At 36.6% G+C, this 21301-nt stretch overlaps 1 protein-coding gene across 18 annotated transcripts in view; it reads right to left on the bottom strand.

Moving 5' to 3' along the window:
* RABGAP1 (RAB GTPase activating protein 1) overlaps positions 1-21301 on the bottom strand; it is a 160763-nt gene that overhangs the window by 44786 nt on the left and 94676 nt on the right. Inside the window, exon 1 of one of the 18 annotated variants that reach the window (XM_070251721.1) lies at positions 2662-2796. The exons of the other annotated variants lie outside the window; for them this stretch is intronic. Within the exon in view, the coding sequence (XP_070107822.1) occupies positions 2662-2709 (48 nt within the window). The 5' untranslated portion in view covers positions 2710-2796. Of the gene's footprint in view, positions 1-2661; positions 2797-21301 lie in introns of those variants that run through there. 18 annotated transcript variants of the gene reach the window in all.

Below are 21301 nucleotides of genomic sequence, written 5' to 3'. Positions count from 1 at the left end.
CGTTGCACCCCTATGTTCATCGCAGCATTATTTACAATAGCCAAGATGTGGAACCAACCTACATGCCCAGAAACTGATGATTGGATAAAGAAGATGTGGTATATATACACAATGGAATACTACTCAGCCATAAAAAAAGACGAAATTGGCCCATTCACAGCAACGTGGATGGACCTCGAGGGTATTATGTTAAGCGAAATAAGCCAGTCAGAGAAAGACGAACTCTATATGACTCCACTCATAGGTGGAAGTTAGTATATTGATAAGGAGATCTGATCGGTGGTTACCAGGGAAAAGGGGGGGTGGGGGGAGGGCACAAAGGGGGAAGTGGTGTACCCACAACATGACTAACAAAAATGTACAACTGAAATCTCACAAGGTTGTAATCTATCATAACATTAATAAAAAAAAAAAATACACCATTAAGAAATAGGCAAGCGGGGCTAGCCCTGCGGCTGAGTGGTTAAGTTCCGGTGCTCCACTTCGGCAGCCCAGGGGCGCAAACATGGCACCACTCATCAGGCAACGTTGAGGCGGCATCCCACATGCCACAACTAGAAGGACCCACAACTAAAAATATACAACTAGGTACTGGGGGCTTTGGGGAGAAAAAAGGAAAAAATAAAATCTTTAAAAAAAAAAAAGAAAAATAGGCAAGCAAAACCATACATCAGATAAGGGGCTAATATACAAAATACAAAGAACTCATACATCTCAACAACAAAAAAACTAACAACCCAATTAAAAAACGGGCAAAAGATCTGAACAGAGATTTCTCCAAAGAAGATATACAGATGGCCAACAGGCATATGAAAAGATGTTCAACATCATTAACTATCAGGGAAATGCAAATCAAAACTACAATGAGATATCACTCACTCTCATCAGAATGGCTATAATTAACAAGACAGGAAACAGCAAGTGTTGGAGAGGATGTAGAGAGAAGGGAACCCTTGTACACTGCTGGTGGGAGTGCAAACTGGTGCAGCCATTATGGAAAACAGTATGAAGTTTCGTCAGAAAATTAAGAATAGATCTACCATATGATCCAGTTCTTCCACTGCTGGGTGTTTAGCCAAAGAACTTGAAAACACAAATGCATAAAGATACACGTACCCCTATGTTTATCACAGCATTATTCCCAACAGCCAAGACTTGGAAGCAACCTAGCTGCCCATCAAGGGACAAAAGGATAAAGAAGATGTGGTATATATACACAATGGAATACAACTCGGCCATAAGAAATGATGAAATCCAGCCATTTGTGACAACATGGACGGACCTGGAGGCTATTATGCTAAGTGAAATAAGTCAGAGGGAGAAAGTCAAATACCATATGATCTCACTCATGAGTAGAAGACAAAAACTACAACAAACAAACATATAGCAACAGAGATTGCACTGGTGGTTACCGGAGGGGCAGGGGGGAGGGAGGAGGGCGAAAGGGATCATTAGGCATGAGTGTGTGGTGATGGATTATAATTAGTCTTTGGGTGGTGAACATGATGTAATCTACACAGAATTCAAAATATATTATGATGTACACCTGAAAGTTATATAATGTTATAATCTAATGTTACTACAATAAAAAAATTAATTAAAAAAATAAAAACAAAACAAAACACATGAAGCACAAGTAATGGAAACTTTTGATGAATTAAATTACATTAAATAAAAAATTCTGAAAAGAGAAATAGGCAAGCAGTATATATATATCTGCAATAGCTGTATCCAGAATTTATACAGAATTCAAAGAAAAAGACAATCTGATAAAATGAACAAAAATTTGAGCTTCACAAAAGAAAATGCAAATGAAGAAATGAAAAGGTAGTTACCAAGGAAAGGCCAATTAAAACCTCAGTGGGATAGCCAGCCAAAACGGCTGCCAAGGAGAATTATTTCTTGTGTAATAATAAGGAGGGCTATTACCTGGCAGGCTCTGAAGAGAGTAATTCAGTCAAATGGGGATTTGGAAGATCAGAATTATAATTTCAAAGTATGGAAGGAAGATGACCCAAAGTAGCATTAAGCATTTTCTGAAAGGTTTTGGAACTTCAAAAAAAAAAAAATGAGAAGGGGGACTTAAAGCACTAAAACAATGATTAAGATAAATTTCACACTGACAAAACTTTCTAGAAATGATGACTAGACATACTATTAACCTATATTTGGAATGCGACTATAAGGAATTATTCTAAAACAACTGTTAATTTTATTCTTGAATTATATCTCCACTTGAAGCATACATCTACTTCTAAAGAGAACTCTGATTTTTTAAATGTCAGATGAATTTACTCTACGAATTCTACAAAACAACAATGGAAGTTCTGAAACATGCTAAGAATGACAGATTGTGACAAGATAAGCTCGAAGATTAGAAAACTATATTAAGAACTCAGAGGAATACGGAAAGATTCAAAATATTTTATGCCAGTTACATCAGTCATATCAGACTGATGATGAAGATAACTTGAAAAAGGATACACAGTTATTAGAGATATCTGATTTGGAAATTCAAAAGTACATAGGATGAAAAAATAACAAAAAACTGAAAATATTCTGTAAGTGGTCAGTTCTCATCAATCTGCTCTCATCCACTGATCATGTGAAGAGAATTAAGGGGTAACATGCCCTTGAGAGAAAGTGAATTTGAAAACTCACATGCTGAATCTTTGAAGCCTTCAAGAATGATAAGTCGAGGAGTTCCATGCGAACCACTTGGTTAAAATATTTGGTCTTAGGAAATATGCTGAAGAACTTCGGAATAAATCCATTTCACTTGCCAGAGGCCAAGCTCTACAAAATGATCCAGAAATTCTAACAATGATGAATTTAATTAAGTTCCTCTCAGAATAAGGACATCAGTAAATGTGAAAAGACTTTGAAAATAAATCACAGTAACATTATGGATGATTCCTTCCTAAGAGTACACAGCAAAGAGCTTTCACAAAACATCCAAATCCAAGCGCTTATAAAATTAAGGTTTATACAACAATACATAGTCTTTTCATTTCTAAGGAGTTAAATATAAATGTAGCTGAAATAGGGAACTTGCTGGCACAATGAACATTGTATAACAGTATTCAAGGCCAAAATGACTAAGTCAACGAAATACATCCTCTCAACCAGACTGTAGTCAGTAAAATGGCTTAACAGAGAGCAAGCTTTTACAAATGTACTTACAGCAATCATGCAGAGATGTAAACCTTAAAAGAACACGGAATGGCAAAGCTACTGTCAGTTGATATATTCTGAAAATTATTAAAGTTATGGAAGAAGTGGGTTTGTTTGATCAACTGGTTTTATGTTTTGGCTGCTTCATTTATCCCAAGAAAAACAGCTTGAATATCCAAAAGAAAACTAAAATGCCATATGACGATGCAGTATTAACATCTTGTGAACTTTTCCTGTTAAGAGCCAGATAGCAAATATTTTTGGCTTTGCAGGCCAGTTTGTGTCACAATTACTCAATTCTCCCTTTGTAGAGTGAAAGTAGCCATAGATGATATGTAAACAAACAAGGATTTCTGTATTCCAATAAAACTTTATTTACAAAAACAAGAAACACGCTGGATTTGGCCCCCAGGCGCAGTTTGCCAAGCCTTGTGCTAAATATACAACAACACAGTAATTTGAGATGCACAACATGACAAAAGATTTTTGTAATGATGTTAAATACACTCATGAGCCACTTAACTTCAAGGATTCGTTCTGAGAAACGTGTCATTAGTTGATCTCATAATGTGCGAACATCACAGAGTCTACTTACACAAAACTAGGTGGTTTGTGTACTACTGTACATCTATTACACACCACCCACCCAGATTATATGGTACTAATTTTATTGGATCACTTCTATATATGCGGTCTGTTGTTGACCGAAACATTACAGTATACGACTGTACAGTGACACGTTACTGTTGACTGATTTCATACATGTTTTACTTGCAGAAATTCTGTCACAAATAAACTGCAAAAACTTGAAATGTATATCCCTTTAAACACATGCTTATTTTCATCTAATAATGAATGTTAAAAATGTTTACTACATTTTACAAAAGTCTGTATACTTCTGTATCTGCCATGTCGTCAAGGTTTAAATGACTCTATAATTGTAGTGGTATATTGTCCCCTACATTTCAAGCAGCAATACAAACAGTATATACAGCCCGGAAATTACAAACATACACACTGAAACATATTAGACTGGCTAAAATAAAAGACAGTATCAAATGCTGGCGAGGATATGAAACAACTGGAACTCTCGACTGTTGCTAACAGAGGTATAAAATGATCCAACCACTTTGGTGAACTATATGGCAGTTCCTGTAAAGTTAAATACACATCTACTCAGATTCAGCAATTCCACTCCTAAGTATTACACAGGAGAAATGAAGATATACATTCAATAGGAAAAAAAAACAAGTAAAGAATGTTCATAATAACTTTTTTCTGTAATAGTCAAAAACTAGAGACCCCAAACTTCTATCAACAGAAAAAAGGATAAATTATGATATATTCATATAATGGCATACATACATACATTGCTGGAAGTAATTTCATTAAAAATTGTACTCTAAAATATCAGAAATTTTAAAATTTATTCACTGAACAAATACTGAGAACTAATACCTCACATTAAAATCCAAATCTTCTTTATTTCCCCTTCCCATACTCCTGCCAAATGGAACTATTCACTGTTCCTCAAAAATAGCCCACAATTAATGACATACCTTATTGCATTTTAAAAGGAAAAAATCTAACTTTTTTTTTCTCAGTACAATGACAAAAATTTTGTTTTCTTATTTTAACAAAACTTTTTTGCTTCCTTCTAATAATAATACTGGGGGAAAGTAAGAAAAAAAGCTAATTTCATAACTCAGGAATAACTGCAGCTAATGTTTGGTGGGCATATGCCTAACTTTTTACATAACTATTTTCATAACATGAGTTGAACACTGTTTTGAAAATTAATTTTTATTAACTGCAAAATGTAAGCATCTCCTCATGTTATTTGACACTTATCCTAACCTAGCATTTTTAATGTACAGTAGTAACCTATCACATGGCTATACCATAATTTACTATGCCAAATCTCTGACTTTGGAATATTCAGGCTGTTCTACTTATTTTGCTATAAACAAGTCTGTAAAGCAGAGCTGTGATTCTTAATGGAGAGAGATGGTTACTACTTCATTCCCCTAAATATCCAGCGTAAGCCTTGTGGTTTGGATTTTAACTTATACTGCCAATTTGTCCTCCAGAAGAGTTGCGTCAATCTGCACACCACATCGGTAGCACCGTGAGAGCAATTATTCTGCTGCTTTGGAATAGTCATTTACGTACTTGTCCTGCCCTCTTTCTAGTCTATATATAACTAAGAATTGTACCTAAAGTTGCAAAGAACTGCATTTAAGTTTGACTCCATCCCATTCTAATTCCAATGCATTGTTTGCTGAACCCACAAGTTGACTGATAAAAAAAGGCACTATCATACATATATTTCCTTGCTCTGTCAGTTGAGAGGGTCTAGAAGCAATAACACACATAGCAATGAGCACACCTAATGCCAGGATCTTGGTTTCCAATACCATTTACCAATAAAAGGAACCAGGGCTCTTAGAGAAACGGTTGATGCTAGGACTGGGACAAGAAGTATACATAATGAGCCTGGAACATCTAGAAGTGCCAGAAAGTAAGGAAGTGCTTCAACAAACCCACAACAATGGGAGCATGTATAAGGGACATAGGATCCAAAAGAAAGAGTTCCCAACGGCCAAAGCTGGAACAATTGGAGCAACAAAATAAATTAAGCAGTACTGGATTATAATCTAAAGTATAAAATAAATATCCATGAGTCTATACTTATATAAATGACTGAATAAATAAACAAACAGAGGAAAAGAGACAAATCTTCCATGCAGAAGAATTCCAAATAACGTATGCTCCCATGGATGGAGCCTACCCCTGGATGGACTATGCATGGTGACTTCCCTTGGAAGAGTACAGTATGGAAAGGGGGGAAAAAAGAGCAACTTAGTGGAGAAACCTGACAAACATGACCTCAGCCAGATGGTCAACATCAACAGTGATAAGTCAAGCTGTTAGTACATACCCTTGATATGAGGTGATGAAAATGGTACTTTACCTATGAGTTCTTCTCCAAAACTCATAACTTTATGAAAAAAAAATCAGACAAATTCCACTTGAGGGATATTCTATAAAATACCTGACCAGTATTCCTTAAAACTGTCAAAACCATCAAAAACAAGGAAAGTCTAAGACATTGTTACAGTCAAGAGGAGTCTAAGGAGACATGAGGACTAAATGTAATGTAGTATCCTGGATGGGACCTGGAACAGAAAAAAGACATTAGGTAAAAACTAAGAAAATCTAAATAAAGTATGGACTTTGGTTAATAACAGTGTATCAATATTGGCTCATTAATTGTAACAAATGTACATACCAATATAAGATGTTAATAATAGGGGAAATAGTGCAAGGGTGTATGGGAATACCCTGTACTATTTCCACAATATTTCTGTAATTCTAAAACTGTTCTTAAAAATAAAATTTGTTAAAAGAAAAAAACGGCATTACCTCCTTACTATATGATATGGAAATTCAGGTTTATGAGGCCACCCAAGTTCACAGACCAGTAATGAGTTGCACTTATTAGGCACTTGATAAAATGCTGGACTGAATTTGTGGAATAAAACCAGTAAAATGAACATGTGGGTGTAAGCTCAATAGGAATCAAGAGGAAAGGCTCTGTTCACATGACAGATTTCTAGATGATCTTTTTCTTAGCCCCAATTCTTATACTCTTTTACTGTATATGAGAAACCAATGGTGTGGCTTTGTTACTTTCTTAAATTTTAAGTCTGTTCTAAAGTAATCCGGGGAGACAAAAATCCAAGAAAATGATCATTATTTGTGCTGTTTTCATCTCCCCATCGTGGTTTGGAAAGTCGTCCATTAGTTCAAATCACAGTGGTACCACATTCTGTAATTCTTCTGGACGACTATTTTTATTCGCTACTGTGAGAATTGGCCCACTGGGTAACTTCTCAGGATTAACACGGTACTGGGAACTGGCGGAAACCCTTTGAATACACACCCTTTGTAAACTCAAGTTGAAAAATAGAAAGCTAAGAATGGCAGGAAGAAAAAGAAAGTACCCAAACAAAGAAAATGCAGTGGAAGGCTGCCATGAGAAATAACCAGCACAGAGAAGATTATTATTTCCAAAGTAGCTTGTTCCCTAAAGAAAAAGTTAGATCTTCTTAATTGTCTAGAATGTTTATAAATGCTTTGTCAAAAGCCATCATGCAATATTTAAGAAAACAGAATAAAACAGAAACACCACCAAAACCCAGTGAAATCCATTATATCATATTCTATCTTTACAATATGTTTTACAGAAATATAATAATCTTTTGGTTATATTTTGCTCTTAAAAAGCCAGCTTGTCAGAAGTGATTTTAATGACTTCATTTTTAAAATCCCCTGGGATAAAAACTCAAAAGAAGGAAAATTAAGGGTGCTATGCTTAAAAGCAAATAAATGAGGACTGCAAACCTCCCTGAGGTAAAATCGTTCTCTCTTAATTACATCTAACTCCTGTCATTTGTAATTTAATTTTATGTTTTGGAAGCTGTAGAACTGCTTAAGTGAAAAGATTAAGAATAAGACTGTTAAGCCTATGGAAACAGATGTTCTTGTGTTTGGGCAAGACCACGATGGTCCTACAAAAATCTGCAAACTCTGGAAATTTTATTTCAATTGGTCATGTTAAAGCTAACAGCATTTCTAATTTTATAAAGCCAAAAAAAGTGATTAAAAAAATGGGGACAATTACTTTGTCTCAAACAACAGCTTTGTCTTTAAAATCAAATACTGTATCCATCTTAAGGAATGTCTCACAGGAACTCTGACAAAATAAAAAGGAGGTATGGATGGTATTCTCAGCCTGAGATTTAACACACAGACTTATAGCTACCATTAATTTTCCAACACTGTATGCAAAGTTTTGTGTGTATTTTTCTAAGAAGAGTGTTTGGGGATTTTAACAGATTCACTAGAACATGATGCTTCAGGAGGGCAGAAATTTCTCTTTTGTTCATGTGCATCTCCAGCTCCTAGAAGAGTGCCTCACAAATGATAGGCACTCAATAAATATCTTTTGAATAAATGAATTCTCAGGGGATATATGACACACATAATGCTCAGAGCCATTTATTTCCCATTTACAAATGCACTTTTACAGACAAAAATAATTAAGCAACACTCACAAGAGATAAGGTAGATCCGTAGTCACTGTTCTAAACACCTTACATACAGATAGATCACACAGCTCTATCTTAACAACCCTTTGCAGAGGGTTCTATTATTTCCCCCATTTGACAAATGAGGAAAGAAGTTAAATCACTTGCCTAGAAATTGAGGAGCTGAGACTGGAACTCAATTGGCTTTCTAGCCCACATTCTTAACCCAAATAAATATACTTTAAAAGTAAAATAAACCTCTTATCAATAGTGAGTGGCATTTCTAATTCCTACTATATAAAAAAAAATGCTTTTGTCTTCTCGACTCTTCTAACTAAAATTGACATGACACAGACTTTGAAAATGTGCCTTTTCTTTCTACTCATATGAATAAGCTTCCTTAGATGAAGGGTGTTCAGCATTTATGAAAAAGCAGAAATAACTGAGGCCCTAATAACATGTACACAGAGAAATATATGAAGCTCTTAAACATAAAAACAAAGTGAAAAAAATCTCAACATGCGGTCTTTCTATAAGTTATTCAAAGAAAAGGCATTTTCCTTAAGTGCCAGGTGGCCTCCAACATTTATGGTAGGTTATACATGTTTTTATCCAATATTTCAGATTAAAAAAAATCAGTAATCTTTCAAATATTCTGGGTTTTACTCTTTGATTAGGAGTGGCCTAATCAAAGAACCTACTTTCAGATCACAAAATCTTCAAAGAACCATCTTCACAAAATTGTGCTGGTGACATGTTTTGAGAACATTAAAAGAACCCCAAAAATTGCTATAGAAACCTTGTATTTCATGGTGGTGAAGACAACTCCTACCACATTACTTAGTGTCCCTATCACATATCTTGTTTCTCCTAAAGAAATATGGGTATTTTTCCCCTCTGGACAATGATTAAATGTCCATTTTTGTTTTGGCATCCAGGAAGCTCAGAACTAAAATTGCAGCCCAATCTTAAACAACACGGGATCTCATGGCCTGTGTATCTGTATATTATCTTCCTGTTCTACCTCTATTTTCCAAATCTCTTTCTTATTTACATTTTCCTATTTTGTTGAATTATAAATATTCTAATAATATTCTAATATAATTATAATAAGAATTCTAATAATTCTCAATTACATTAGTAATACGAGGTAAAATGTATTTATATGAAACAAAGCCCCTCAAGCACATTTCATAATTCAATCAACGAGAATTCTATAAGTAAATATCTGATCGATGGGCTCACTTAACAGTGACAACGCAAAAACATTATCTTAAACTCAGATTTCAAGGACATAAAACGTATGCCCAGGCAAACATATTCTGACTTGTCCCTGCGTGGCTAACACACTGCTCCTCACATCAGTTTCCTGACAACCTGCAGTGCTGTTCTTCCACAGCAATGAGATAGCAGGGATTTTAGTGGAAACTAGATCTGTGGGCAGATATTGCTTTGTATATTTATCCTGGTAATTTGCTATTGAAGGCAAAAATCATAATTCCAGTAAAACTGTCACTGAATAACACTTAAAAGAAGACTTCAAAAGCTGGACCAAAGGGACCGGCCCCGTGGCGCAGCAGTTAAATTCATACGTTTCGATTCGGCAGCCTGGGGTTCGCTGGTTCGGATCCTGGTGCGGACCCACACACCACTTGTCAAGTCATGCTGTGGTAGGCGTCCTACATATAAAGTAGAGGAAGATGGGCACAGATGTTAGCTCAGGGCCAGTCTTCCTCAGCAAAAAGAGGAGGATTGTCAGTGGATGTTAGTTCAGGGCTAATCTTCTTTCCAAAAAAAAATTGTAAAAATTAAAAATAAAAACAGGGGCCGGCCCAGTGGCACAGCGGTTAAGTGCGCATGTTCCACTTCTCAGCAGCCAGGGCTTTGCCGGTTCCTATCCCGGGTGTGGACATGGCACCGCTTGGCACGCCATGTTGTGGTGGGCATCCCACATATAAAGTAGAGGAAGATGGGCATGGATGTTAGCTCAGGGCCAGGCTTCCTCAGCAAAAAGAGAGGAGGACTGGCAGTAGTTAGCTCAGGGCTAATCTTCCTCTAAAAAATAAAAAAAGCTGGACCAAAGACAAGAAAGTGATCTTTAACATATTTAAATAAATGAAATATTGTGTAGGTATTCAGTAATTAACGTGTTAAAATTTCCATTCCAAACACATCAAACACATGCTACAATACATCAAACACAAGAGCAAACTGGAACTAGATTTTCACAAACATGGAGATAACTGAAGGCATTTCAGAATCTGGCCACAACAATGTGAAGACGGGGGTTGGACTTTTGAAGAACGAAGAAGATGGAATTTAGGTGTTCCACCTAGGTTACACAAAATTAATGGACAGAACATTAACTCTAGGGTCAGACAGTTCTTTCTCTGAATTCTGCCTCCTCCACTTTAATTGTGTGACCTTGGACAAGTCACTTAACTAGTCTGAGCCTCAATATCCCTATCTAAAATTTATGCAACGGTCCCTGCCTCGCAGAGTTTATGAGAAGTACGTGAGATACTACATGGAGAGCAGGTAGCATAAGGCCTGTACATGAGTGGCAGTTCTTTCCCATCATACTTGAGATTTATGATGTTGGCATATTTCCAACCTTGGGAGAGAGGGCAAGGGACAAAATGTGTATTTGGCAGATTTTCCTATGGGTTGGGACTTAGTGCCCTGTGGGGAATCTGTAATTTTAGATAGTACGCAATTCAGAAATCCATTGTAGATTACCAACATCATAATTTATCATAACCAAAGTATGAAGATAAATCAAGCACAGAAAAACTGACATAAAATATAAATGGTGCAATAAGTGTTTTCTTTTAAACTATGAACCATGCTAACTAAAACACTGCAGAACTCAGTATGAAGTATCTTTGCTGATTATCTTTTTTAAAAAAAAAAAAACATTTCTCAGAGGCAATAATCCATTTGGGTTTCTCTATTATCACTGCCTCATTTAGTAAAGAGCTCTTCCATTTCAAGACTGTCAAATAACTACACCAATCCCCAAGGTACTAATCTTTCCTTACTCTTTTTCCCTTTCAATAAAGAAAATTACCTCAAACTGACAACTATGTACTATAATCAATGAACTGCCAAAGAATCTTTATTACAAAAAGCAGACTCAGAAATCAGGCTCCAGAAATGTTTGCCAAATAAGCGCCTGTAACTTTTAATATATACTTTAGTACTATATCAGCTGAATTGTTACATACTTACTATGTTGAATCTGTAGCATACAATATAATAGAAAATTAGATGACTTCTTCAGAAAAGATAGCTTTTAATAAAATAAAGTACTGCTATCACATTGTTTCAATCCAAATATGGCATTATAGTGCCATTCTAAAAATAAATCTAAGTCCCATGTGATATGCAGCCTTTTAGCTGCGCTCATTTCCTTTTAGGGCTCAAGTTTCCCACAGGAAAATTATTCAATGCTTGGCAAAACTGTTTCAAATCATGTATAGATAAGGCATAAATGCTAACTGCACTGTCAACCTTTTCCCGCTCTGCTATTGTTGATTCTCCTTCACGGTAATCCTTCATGGCCCAAGAGTAGGAAATACTCAAGAATTGTTACCTGACAAAAGTGAACACAAAAAGTGTCGTTTTGAGTAAAAAGGTGTGGGGGAGGTAATGTATGAGTCAGCTAAGCTTGAAGACACAAAATTATTATATACAAAGTCATATTCCAAACAAATATTTCTGATAACTGTGATGACTTCCAAATATTTATTTTAATTGTATTATTTATATTACTGAGCAAAACTGCACATCAAATGCCCTCTTAGTATAGCTTAATACAGACTGCATTGTTTGCCTTATATTATTTGCTTAAAGATTTTTTTCTTTTGGTGAGGGAGATTGTCCCTGAGCTAACATCTGTTGCCAATCCTCCTCTTTTTGCTTGAAGAAGACTGTCCCTGAGCTAACATCTGTGCCAATCTTCTTCTATTTTGTACGTGGGATGCTGCCACAGCGTGGCTTGATGAGCTGTGTGTAGGTCCACACCCAGGATCCAAACCTGTCAACTCGAGTCTGCAGAAGTGGAGCATGCGAATTTAACCACTACACCATCAGGCTGGCCCCTACTTGCTTAAAGATTTTATAAAGCATTATATGCTAAGAATAAAATCTTCTCAAAATCACTCACTGATAATACACCTCACACACACATGAACAAGATCCACATCCCTCAAGCTATATTTTCATATAACCAAATCAAATTATGACTTCTGGGGCCGGCCTAGTGGCGCAGTGGTTAAATGCGCACGTTCCAGTTCGGCAGCCCAGGGTTCGTCGGTTCAGATCCCGGGTGCGGACATGGCACCACTTGGCAAGCCATGCTGGGGCAAGCGTCCCACATATAAAAAAGCGGAGGAAGATAGCCACGGACGTTAGCTCAGGGCCAGTCTTCCTCAGAAGAGGAAGGATTGGCAGCAGATGTTAGCTCAGGGCTAATCTTCCTCAAAAAGAAAAAAACAACTATCAAATTATGCCTTCTAAGAAAATATTTATGAATGTTTCATAATGCTTAACAAACACTCAGTTTTACTTTAAAAAGTTAGTTTCTTCTGAAAATAACAAGTCTTCAGCCAGAGATCTAAGTGTGCCTAATGAATAACAAAAATACCTAGCAGGTGTAAAATGGCTAGATACATTAAAATATGACTTTACAACTCTATAGAGCTCCCTACTCTTATAACAGTTAACAAACATTAAATGAGAATCCATGTTTGAATGACACTGGTCACAAATATCTCCATCAGTGAACTGCTGAACTGTATTTAGAATTCTGTAACAAGTCTGCATTCATATACATATTCACCGACTACAGGTATATGTTCTGGGTCTCAACACTTAATTTTATATTTTATATAGTTTTCAGGCAAAAATGATGTTTCCTTGAGCCCCAGTGTATAAGAGAAATCATGTTTAAGATTTTAACTTTTCTATGAAAAAACTAATTTTAAGAAACAATTATTAAGAAACAAATATTTAAATATTTATGTTATTTCATCATTAATGTATAAAGCTATAATTACTTGGACCTTTTTCTATTAATCTAAAAGCTTAAAACTTATCAGCACATAGGTATAATATCAACCAAAGTCTACTATTAGCATCTATGTAATAATGTCTTACTACATAGGTAGTAAGAGTCCTCCTGAAATTAAATTATTTTTATGTTCTTCTAGTTAAAATTCTTAGGAAACAGCAACTTTAAAAGTACTGGATAAGCAATGATCTTCAATTTTACTTAAGCAAAAACTTCACCCTCCATCCTCACTAAAGGAGAAACACTATAAATACCAGTGGAGGTATTCTAGAACTATCCAGTTCATGTATTTCTATTTCCCCTAACAAACATTTCTGAGGTGACTGCCAGGATCAAGGGAACTTTCTAACTAATTAAGATTGTTCAAATCAACTTGTTTAATAAAAAGTACCAATGGAAAGACTATTTTTATTTATTTTAATACAAACCAAAATCTGAATATTTGTTTGCAAACCTGCTGGAAATTCTCATTTTCTAAGCACTTACCAAATGCTGAACAATCCTTTGGACTTATTTTGGCGGCAGGATTGAGTCTACGGGTGGTCTAAGGCCTGGATTCTAGTCCCAGTTCTGCAACTAATTAACTGTGTTACCACTCTGGGTCTCCTTTTCTCCATATGTGAAAGGAAGAGTCTAGATTATGACCTCTAAGGGATCTTCTAGCTCAATCACTTTAGGATTCTATATTTACGTCATTCACCTAGTCAAAAATCTTAAGTCCATCTCCAATTCTTAATTAGAATCAAATCCCTCAGCCCTTTATTCCAGGCCAGGTAGCCTCGATTTATATTTCTGACCTTACTCTCCATTACACCTCAACTTGAAAGCTCTGGTTCATCCATGCTGCCCTATTCACAAGGAAGATAGCAGCACCAGCTAACGTACTGACTGCTGAGTGCCAAGCACTGTGGTGAGAGCATCACGTGTATCAGCTCGTTTAATCCTTACAATACTTGGGTAAAATAGTGCTATCAGTTAAGACTACAGAGACTAAGAGGGATTCATTATGTACCTTTCCCAGGTTTCACAGCTAGTAAGCAGCAGGACTAGGATTCATACCCAGGTCTGCCTGCCTCTCAAGCACATACTTTTAATCACTATATATTACATGGTCTCTTTATTCCTTAAGTATATGAATAGCCCCTCTTCATCAGGCCTTTGAAGCTTAAAACACCCTTTGCCACAATTTTTTTTCCTAATACAACTCGTTGACAAACCTCAATTAAAGTGATACCTCTTTATCACTCCAGTCCCAAATTTCCTTTCTACCTTTAACCTATCAAAGCTCTTACTATAGGCTCCAACGACTTGTTCCCTGATGAAGTACATCTAAATATATGTAACTTAATGTCTGAGAATTGTATAGGTCAAATCCTCCTGAAGAACATACTACAAAAGCAAGACAAAATACACAATACATCAGTATCTTGATGGAGCAAACCATCAAGGCAGGACTTGAGAGGTTTATGATCCCTGAGAGAAGGAAGCCCACTAAGTCGCTCCACCTTCACTGTGGGCCTTTCCTCTGAAGGTATATGCTGATTTGCAGCAGGCCCTGGAAGTCACTGGGAGATTCTGACCTGTACATAACAAACAAATAATAGCAGCTATCTTTGACAGAGCTTCTATGGTGCCACCAGGCACAATTCTGTATACTTTAAAACATGATAGTATCAGGGGCCAGCCCGATGGCACAGTGGTTAAGTTCACACATTCCGCGTCGGCGGCCCAGGGTTCGCTGGTTTGGATCCTGGGTACAGACATGGCACCGCTTGGCACGCCATGCTGTGGTAGGCATCCCACGTATAAAGCAGAGGAAGATGAGCATGGATGCTAGCTCAGGGCCAGGCTTCCTCAGCAAAAAAGGGGAGGACTGGCAGTAGTTAGCTCAGGGCAAATCTTCCTCAAAAAAACAAAACAAAACACAAACATGATAATATCTAATTTTCACAATAATTCTGAGGGGGTATGATTCCATTTTACAGAGTAGAAAACCAAGCGCCAGAGACTCCAAAATCCATACTCTTTTCACTACCTTTCTCTTTATCTCAGAAGAAAAAAAAAAGTGGTCCAAGAGTATAAAGTAATGCCGTAACAATGTAAAGAGCTTTGCCATTAATGTAACATGCATCTGAGCTTGAACCAACTCCTATAATGTTGTTGTCATCTTCACTTAAAGATGACTAGCCTTGTGAAGTTCAGATCAAGATTATCTAATAAAGTGCCAGAACTAGCATCTAAATTTTGTTTTAACTTTATTTCAGTGCTCTGTAGGCTGCAATGCACATCCTCAGTACAACGATGTTAACAAATACATGATAACATAACCTAAGTAGCAATGTTTTCAATTCCTACAAATACCATGTCATGAAGAAGGAGAACTTTTAAAAATGAAAAAGGCTTTTGAGTCAGATTCTGCTCCCCAGGGTCCAAAGAAGACAGAGCCACACAAATGTCCTTTTTAATTTTTTTGGTCCAGCTATAAATAAATGGCTTACAGTGGGGGTTTCCCAGTCTTTCTGGAAGAAACTTCAGAAATGAAGCATACTGTTTAATGCTATAACTTTTGCATTCTTCCCCAAAATATTGTCTTAGTTCAATTCAACAAGTATTTGTTGAAAGCTGACAAAGAATTTAAAGTTTTACTGTGAAAAGATTCTTACTTTTGTATTTTGATCAAAACCAATAAAATCTTTTGGTAACACGCCAATAAATCTTTCATTAAGTGACTACAGTCATGGTAATTTAACATAATGATATGCTTTTTACTTTGCAAAGGGCTTTCTTATGTCATATTATTGTTTGATAATTGTAGGTCACTTTATTAGGGTTTTTTGTCTATTGATTCTTTGGGTTCCTTTAATCCTGTGCAGCTGGCCACTTTATGTCACTCTCATTCTAGAGGTCAGGGAGAGAGAAGACTGTAGAAATTCTACTCTACCCAGGGCCTAGGCTATCTCATATACTACCCTGCAAGGAAAACCATCTAACACACATCTCCTTCCTGTGAATACCAAACTGTACTTTGCCTTCTTCTCGTGATCTCATAATGCCAGGTCTTGTATTATAGATACTTGTATGCCAGTACACACATACTCACTACACACAAACACACACACACACACACTTGTTTGTTTTCATGTATTTTTTTCCCACGATGTCAAAGAAAAATGTTTTCCAGTGTCTGCTGTCTTCTCTTGGTAAAAACCCAAATTAAAAAAATCTAAAAAATCCAAACAGATCCCTATGAGGCATAGTGATGTGGCAGATTAGGAATAAAAAAGGTCTTACAGACTCAAACTCAGTTTCCACAATTGTAAGAGGGATAATATCCTCTTTGCCTGTCGTCCCCAGGGGATGAAATGATATGAATAGAAAACTTCTCTGTGCAGTGTGATCATGCCCTCACTCTCTACTTAGTAACATGCTCTAAATCTGTGATTCCTGGTTTCCCTCCACTTCTGCTAAAATTTATTTGCCTTTTCCTAAGTGTGGTCTATGCTTTTCATAAAAAATAATACACCTACATAGCTGTAAAGGTCAAACAGTCCACAGCTTACAATGAAAGACAGCAGACTGCTCACTCCCCCCACTCTGCTCCCTGCTCCCCCAAGGCAACCATTTTCATCTTTTTTTTTCTTTAGCTATTTTTCTTCATATTTCTGAACAAAATGCTTACATTGTCATTTTCTGGTTTTTTTTCAGACTTTCTAGCATGGAAGATGATACTGTAGCTTCATTACAGTTCCCAACCCCACCCACCCTCCACATGTACTTAAATTCCCCTCATCATGACTCTCAACATAATTTTGCCACAATTTTTGGTTAAATCCATATTGTTTGTAACTGAATCAGAGTATATGACGATTAGATTTCCTTTCTTAATTTCCTATTTTTTCTGAAGTTAATAATTGCCTAATTTTTTCTTTCCCTCAGTATTCTATGTATCTATCACCAATTCTTCCCCTACAAACCTGACAGAATTGTTGATTCCCATCAATTATTTTTTTTCTAAAGATATACCTACTAGTGCTCTCCTTCCTTCTGCTCCAATTTGAACTAGGTGCTTTCTGGGTCTGCTGCACGTCTGTCTTCCTAGGGTTTTCCTTCCCCATCACCACAGGAATTCTTTTCACTTCTCTGCTGCATTGGAGCTCCTGTTTCCTGAGTTCTCTATCTTCCCCTTTCTTGATTTCATCCTTCATTCTGGGGAAGCATATCCTTCAATAACTTCCTGAGCAAGTATGTAAGGCAGGTAAATATTTTGAGACCCTGCTTATCTCAAAATGGGTTTATTTTACTCTAATACTTGAAGAGGGTAAATATTTTTTTTTTGACGGGGCATAAAATTCTAGATTAAAAATCACTTCTCAAAATTTTTGAGTGATTTCCCATTATCTTCTTGCTTCAATGAGGCATAAAGTCCAATGCTATTCAGAACTCGGTACTTACTATGTTTCCACTCTCCCATCCCTACTCCAGGCCAAGAAGCTTTTAGGATTTTTCTTTATCCCTAGTGTTCTGAAATTTTATAATGATCTACTGTCATGAAGTCTTTTTATTACATTAAGCTAGTCTTTTTCATTATAGAAACTCAAATTCTTCAGTTCTGGAAATTTTTCTTGTGATATTTGAGAACTTCATCCTTTCTTTTTCCCTATTCTGTTTCTGAAAATCACAGAAAATTTAGAAATTGGGCCTCGCTGATTGAGGCTTTAATTGTATTGCTTTTATCTACTTTATTGTCTTTTGTTTCACTATTCAGCCTACTTCAATTTTATCTTCCAACTTTCCTGATTTTTAAAAATTCAGATTAAACTTTAAATTTCAAAAGCTCTTAGTCTTTTTTTGTTTTTTTATGGCATCCTATTCTCCTTTAATGGATGCAAAATCTTCTTTGAAAATATTAGTTACAGTGTTGGGTTTTTTTTAACTTTTCTTCTGTGACTTGCATTGTCTCTGTTTCCTCTGATTTCTTTTGTTCTGGGCTCTGTATTACTTGTGAGAAGACTTTCTCAAAAGACCAGTGATCTTTGGCTGACTGTTAATATTAAAGGAGAAGGAGTAAAAAACTAATTGGAAGCTCTGTATTCATAGGTGGAATCTGTTGACTGATGAGGTGGGAACATGAGCCCTCAAATACAGTCCCCAGGGTGGATTCCTCTCATCTCCTGCTTAGAAGGTTTAAGGTTGACTGAGAGCATTCTGGGAGTGAAGAGACTGATTATCAAGGAGACTGATTATTTAACATGTGGCCTTTCTCTTGACACTCAGTTTTCAACAAGGCATCTTAGTCCCATCCTCAGCTATGCCTGGCATCCAGTTATGTCTGCGGTTCAACCTCTCCAAAGAGTAAATCTTCCATCTTCTGCTAGGATGGTGAAAAACCAGTTGCCTGCTTGGGCCAGCTTGGGAGTGAGATCAAGACAGTGCGGAGTGGAGGAGTGCAGGAGGCAGGTGGTGATGGCATCTAAATGTTCCTTATATAAACTTTCTAACAATTCTTCAGTTTTCAGGTGTTCAGCTTCATACAGGTATCTCAGGAATCTAATTCCCAAGTATTTACTGGGTTCTACGGGCAAATCAGCTTGCTTCTTTTTGCTCCTCCCCACTTAACTTTAGGATTCAGCTTTGTCAATGCTGCTGAGTCAGTTACCACTTGTCCACTGGATTTCTATATTCCAAAATTTTGTTGGCTTCATTCATCTGCTATAGTCTCTGCTCCTCTTCTATTCGTCCATATGTATTATATCTTTGCTATTCTTTTCAGTGGAGTTAACAGAAATAAATATCCATATTCAATCTGCTATATTTAGCAGGAAGTTTATGATGTTTTTCAAGTCTAGGAGTTAGCTTATATATTGATTAGTTTCTTAATCTCTCTAAGTTTTCTCACATGTAAAATAGGAATAATAAAAATAACTACCTGGTATGTTTCTGTGAGAATTAAATGAGGCAAGAATGTAGGCTTTGGAGTCAGAAACAACTGGGTTGGAATGCTAGATCTTCTATTTATTAACTGTATGGCTCTGACAACTGTAAATCTGTTTCCTCACCTATATAATGGGGTTAATAATAGTCACCAGCTCATACATGTTGGGAGGATTAAATCAGACAAAGTTTATAAAATTCTCCTCAAACATAAGCAGCCTCAATTAACATTTATATTGTTGCCCATAATCCTTCCAATATCTAGAATTACACACACACGCACACACCCCATTTCAGCCTATTTAAATCTTATTCATTCAGGGCCCAGCTGAGTGAAGCTCAACTCTAACTCCACTGCAAAAGTAACATGGTTTAACAGAAAAGGGCAATGGATTAGCAAGTAGGAAGTCTGGGTATTATCATACATAGATGTGTAGCCACTATACTGGTTTCCTGTTTGGAAAAGAGAGAATCAGATCAAATGATCTCTAAGGTCTTTTCCAGCTCAAATGTCCATCCCCATCTCTGTTGCCAGACATGATCTGACATTCTATATACTTAATGTTTCAATGCCTATTATCTGCCTTATGTTGTTAATTTTTATAGGTTGTTTCATATATCTTGCTTTTCTAACTAGACAGTATATAGGTGCTACATGAAAGCCAAGATGAGTTGCTCCCCCAAAACTATCATAAATAAGGCCACCCTCTGAACATTAAATCATAAAACCATATATTATGGTAAAGGATAAGACAAGTGACATAAAACCACCTCAAAAAGAAAGAATAAATAGCAGGCTTGCAAGACTACTAAGACTTGCAAGGAACCTTACTAAAAGACAAGTAACAAAAGAAGTTAACTAAAGAAATAATATGTCAATTAGAAGATATGTCGGTCAGTATTGGAAGCAGAGATGATTCCAACTTTTATTACGATCTCAATGACCAGGTTTCCTGATTGCTGAGACAAGACATCAGGCTTAGTCTGCTACCAATAAATGTTCACATTACAGAACCATATGCTGAGATTCCATCCTCACCAAGCACCATTCTGAATAAGGTTTGGCTTCCCGTGAAGATCTACCAATATGGAAAGACTGCTCCTCACTGCCAACCTCTTTTTTTTTTTAAAACTAATAAACTGACATTATGATTTTATACACGGGCATCATGTGAACTTACCCCAAGAAACAGATCCACGGTGTGCCAACTGTCCCACCAGTAGGCCTTGGTAAATTCCTCCAGAAAAAGTCCCTTTGTGAGGTTTTTTGAAGGACAGATAATCACAGAATTTTTCCACATGAAACATCTAAAAACTATAAAGTTCTACAAGAAAGGAATCGTGTGATCCTTCTTTATATCCTGAGGCCAGCTAGCTATCCTACTGGCATATAGGCAGAGCTTGCTGCATAAATGCTTCTCGATTGCTTCTGAAACTTTCCCTAAAGGCCAACGCTATTGCATAATACAATTTTCCACACCTTTTAGCAGCATCATTTGAAGCACTTCCCTCTGAATACATGACCAATAGTGTGCTAAGAAGAGAAAGGAAAGGGAAGACAGAGCTAGAAAACTGGTAAAGAGTGAAAGGGAGACAAAGCAAAACCATAGAGTTAGAACAGTTTCTTTCACCAACCTATTCTACAGCTCCTCTTTGACTGATTTTTACAGCCTACCTTACCTGGATCCAGAGCCAAGAAGGTGTGATCCAACTACATATTTCTTATCCATGCTGTGAGAAAGTGGCAGTTTGATAGCACTGCCTGAAGTTCCCTGGGACAAGGCTACAGGGCTTCCAGGAGCAAAGTGACCTAGCTTATAGAGCAGGCACATTCCCACACTAGTTTCTTGGTACTAAGAGATATTACTTATTATTTAGAGTCTAGAATGGCCTTCACCAAAGGCAAAATTGCTTATGGCCTCTGGACTACCTTTTGAACATCACTGCTCTATAACAACTAAAGTAATAATTAGAAAGGGTCATTCACGGATTCTATAAAATTTATTAAAACTTCTGCTCTGAGCCTGGT

This window comes from Equus caballus, chromosome 25 (assembly GCF_041296265.1).
Source record: "Equus caballus isolate H_3958 breed thoroughbred chromosome 25, TB-T2T, whole genome shotgun sequence".
Classification (NCBI taxonomy): Eukaryota; Metazoa; Chordata; class Mammalia; order Perissodactyla; family Equidae; genus Equus; species Equus caballus.
This window is presented reverse-complemented; position numbering and strand designations above follow the sequence as displayed.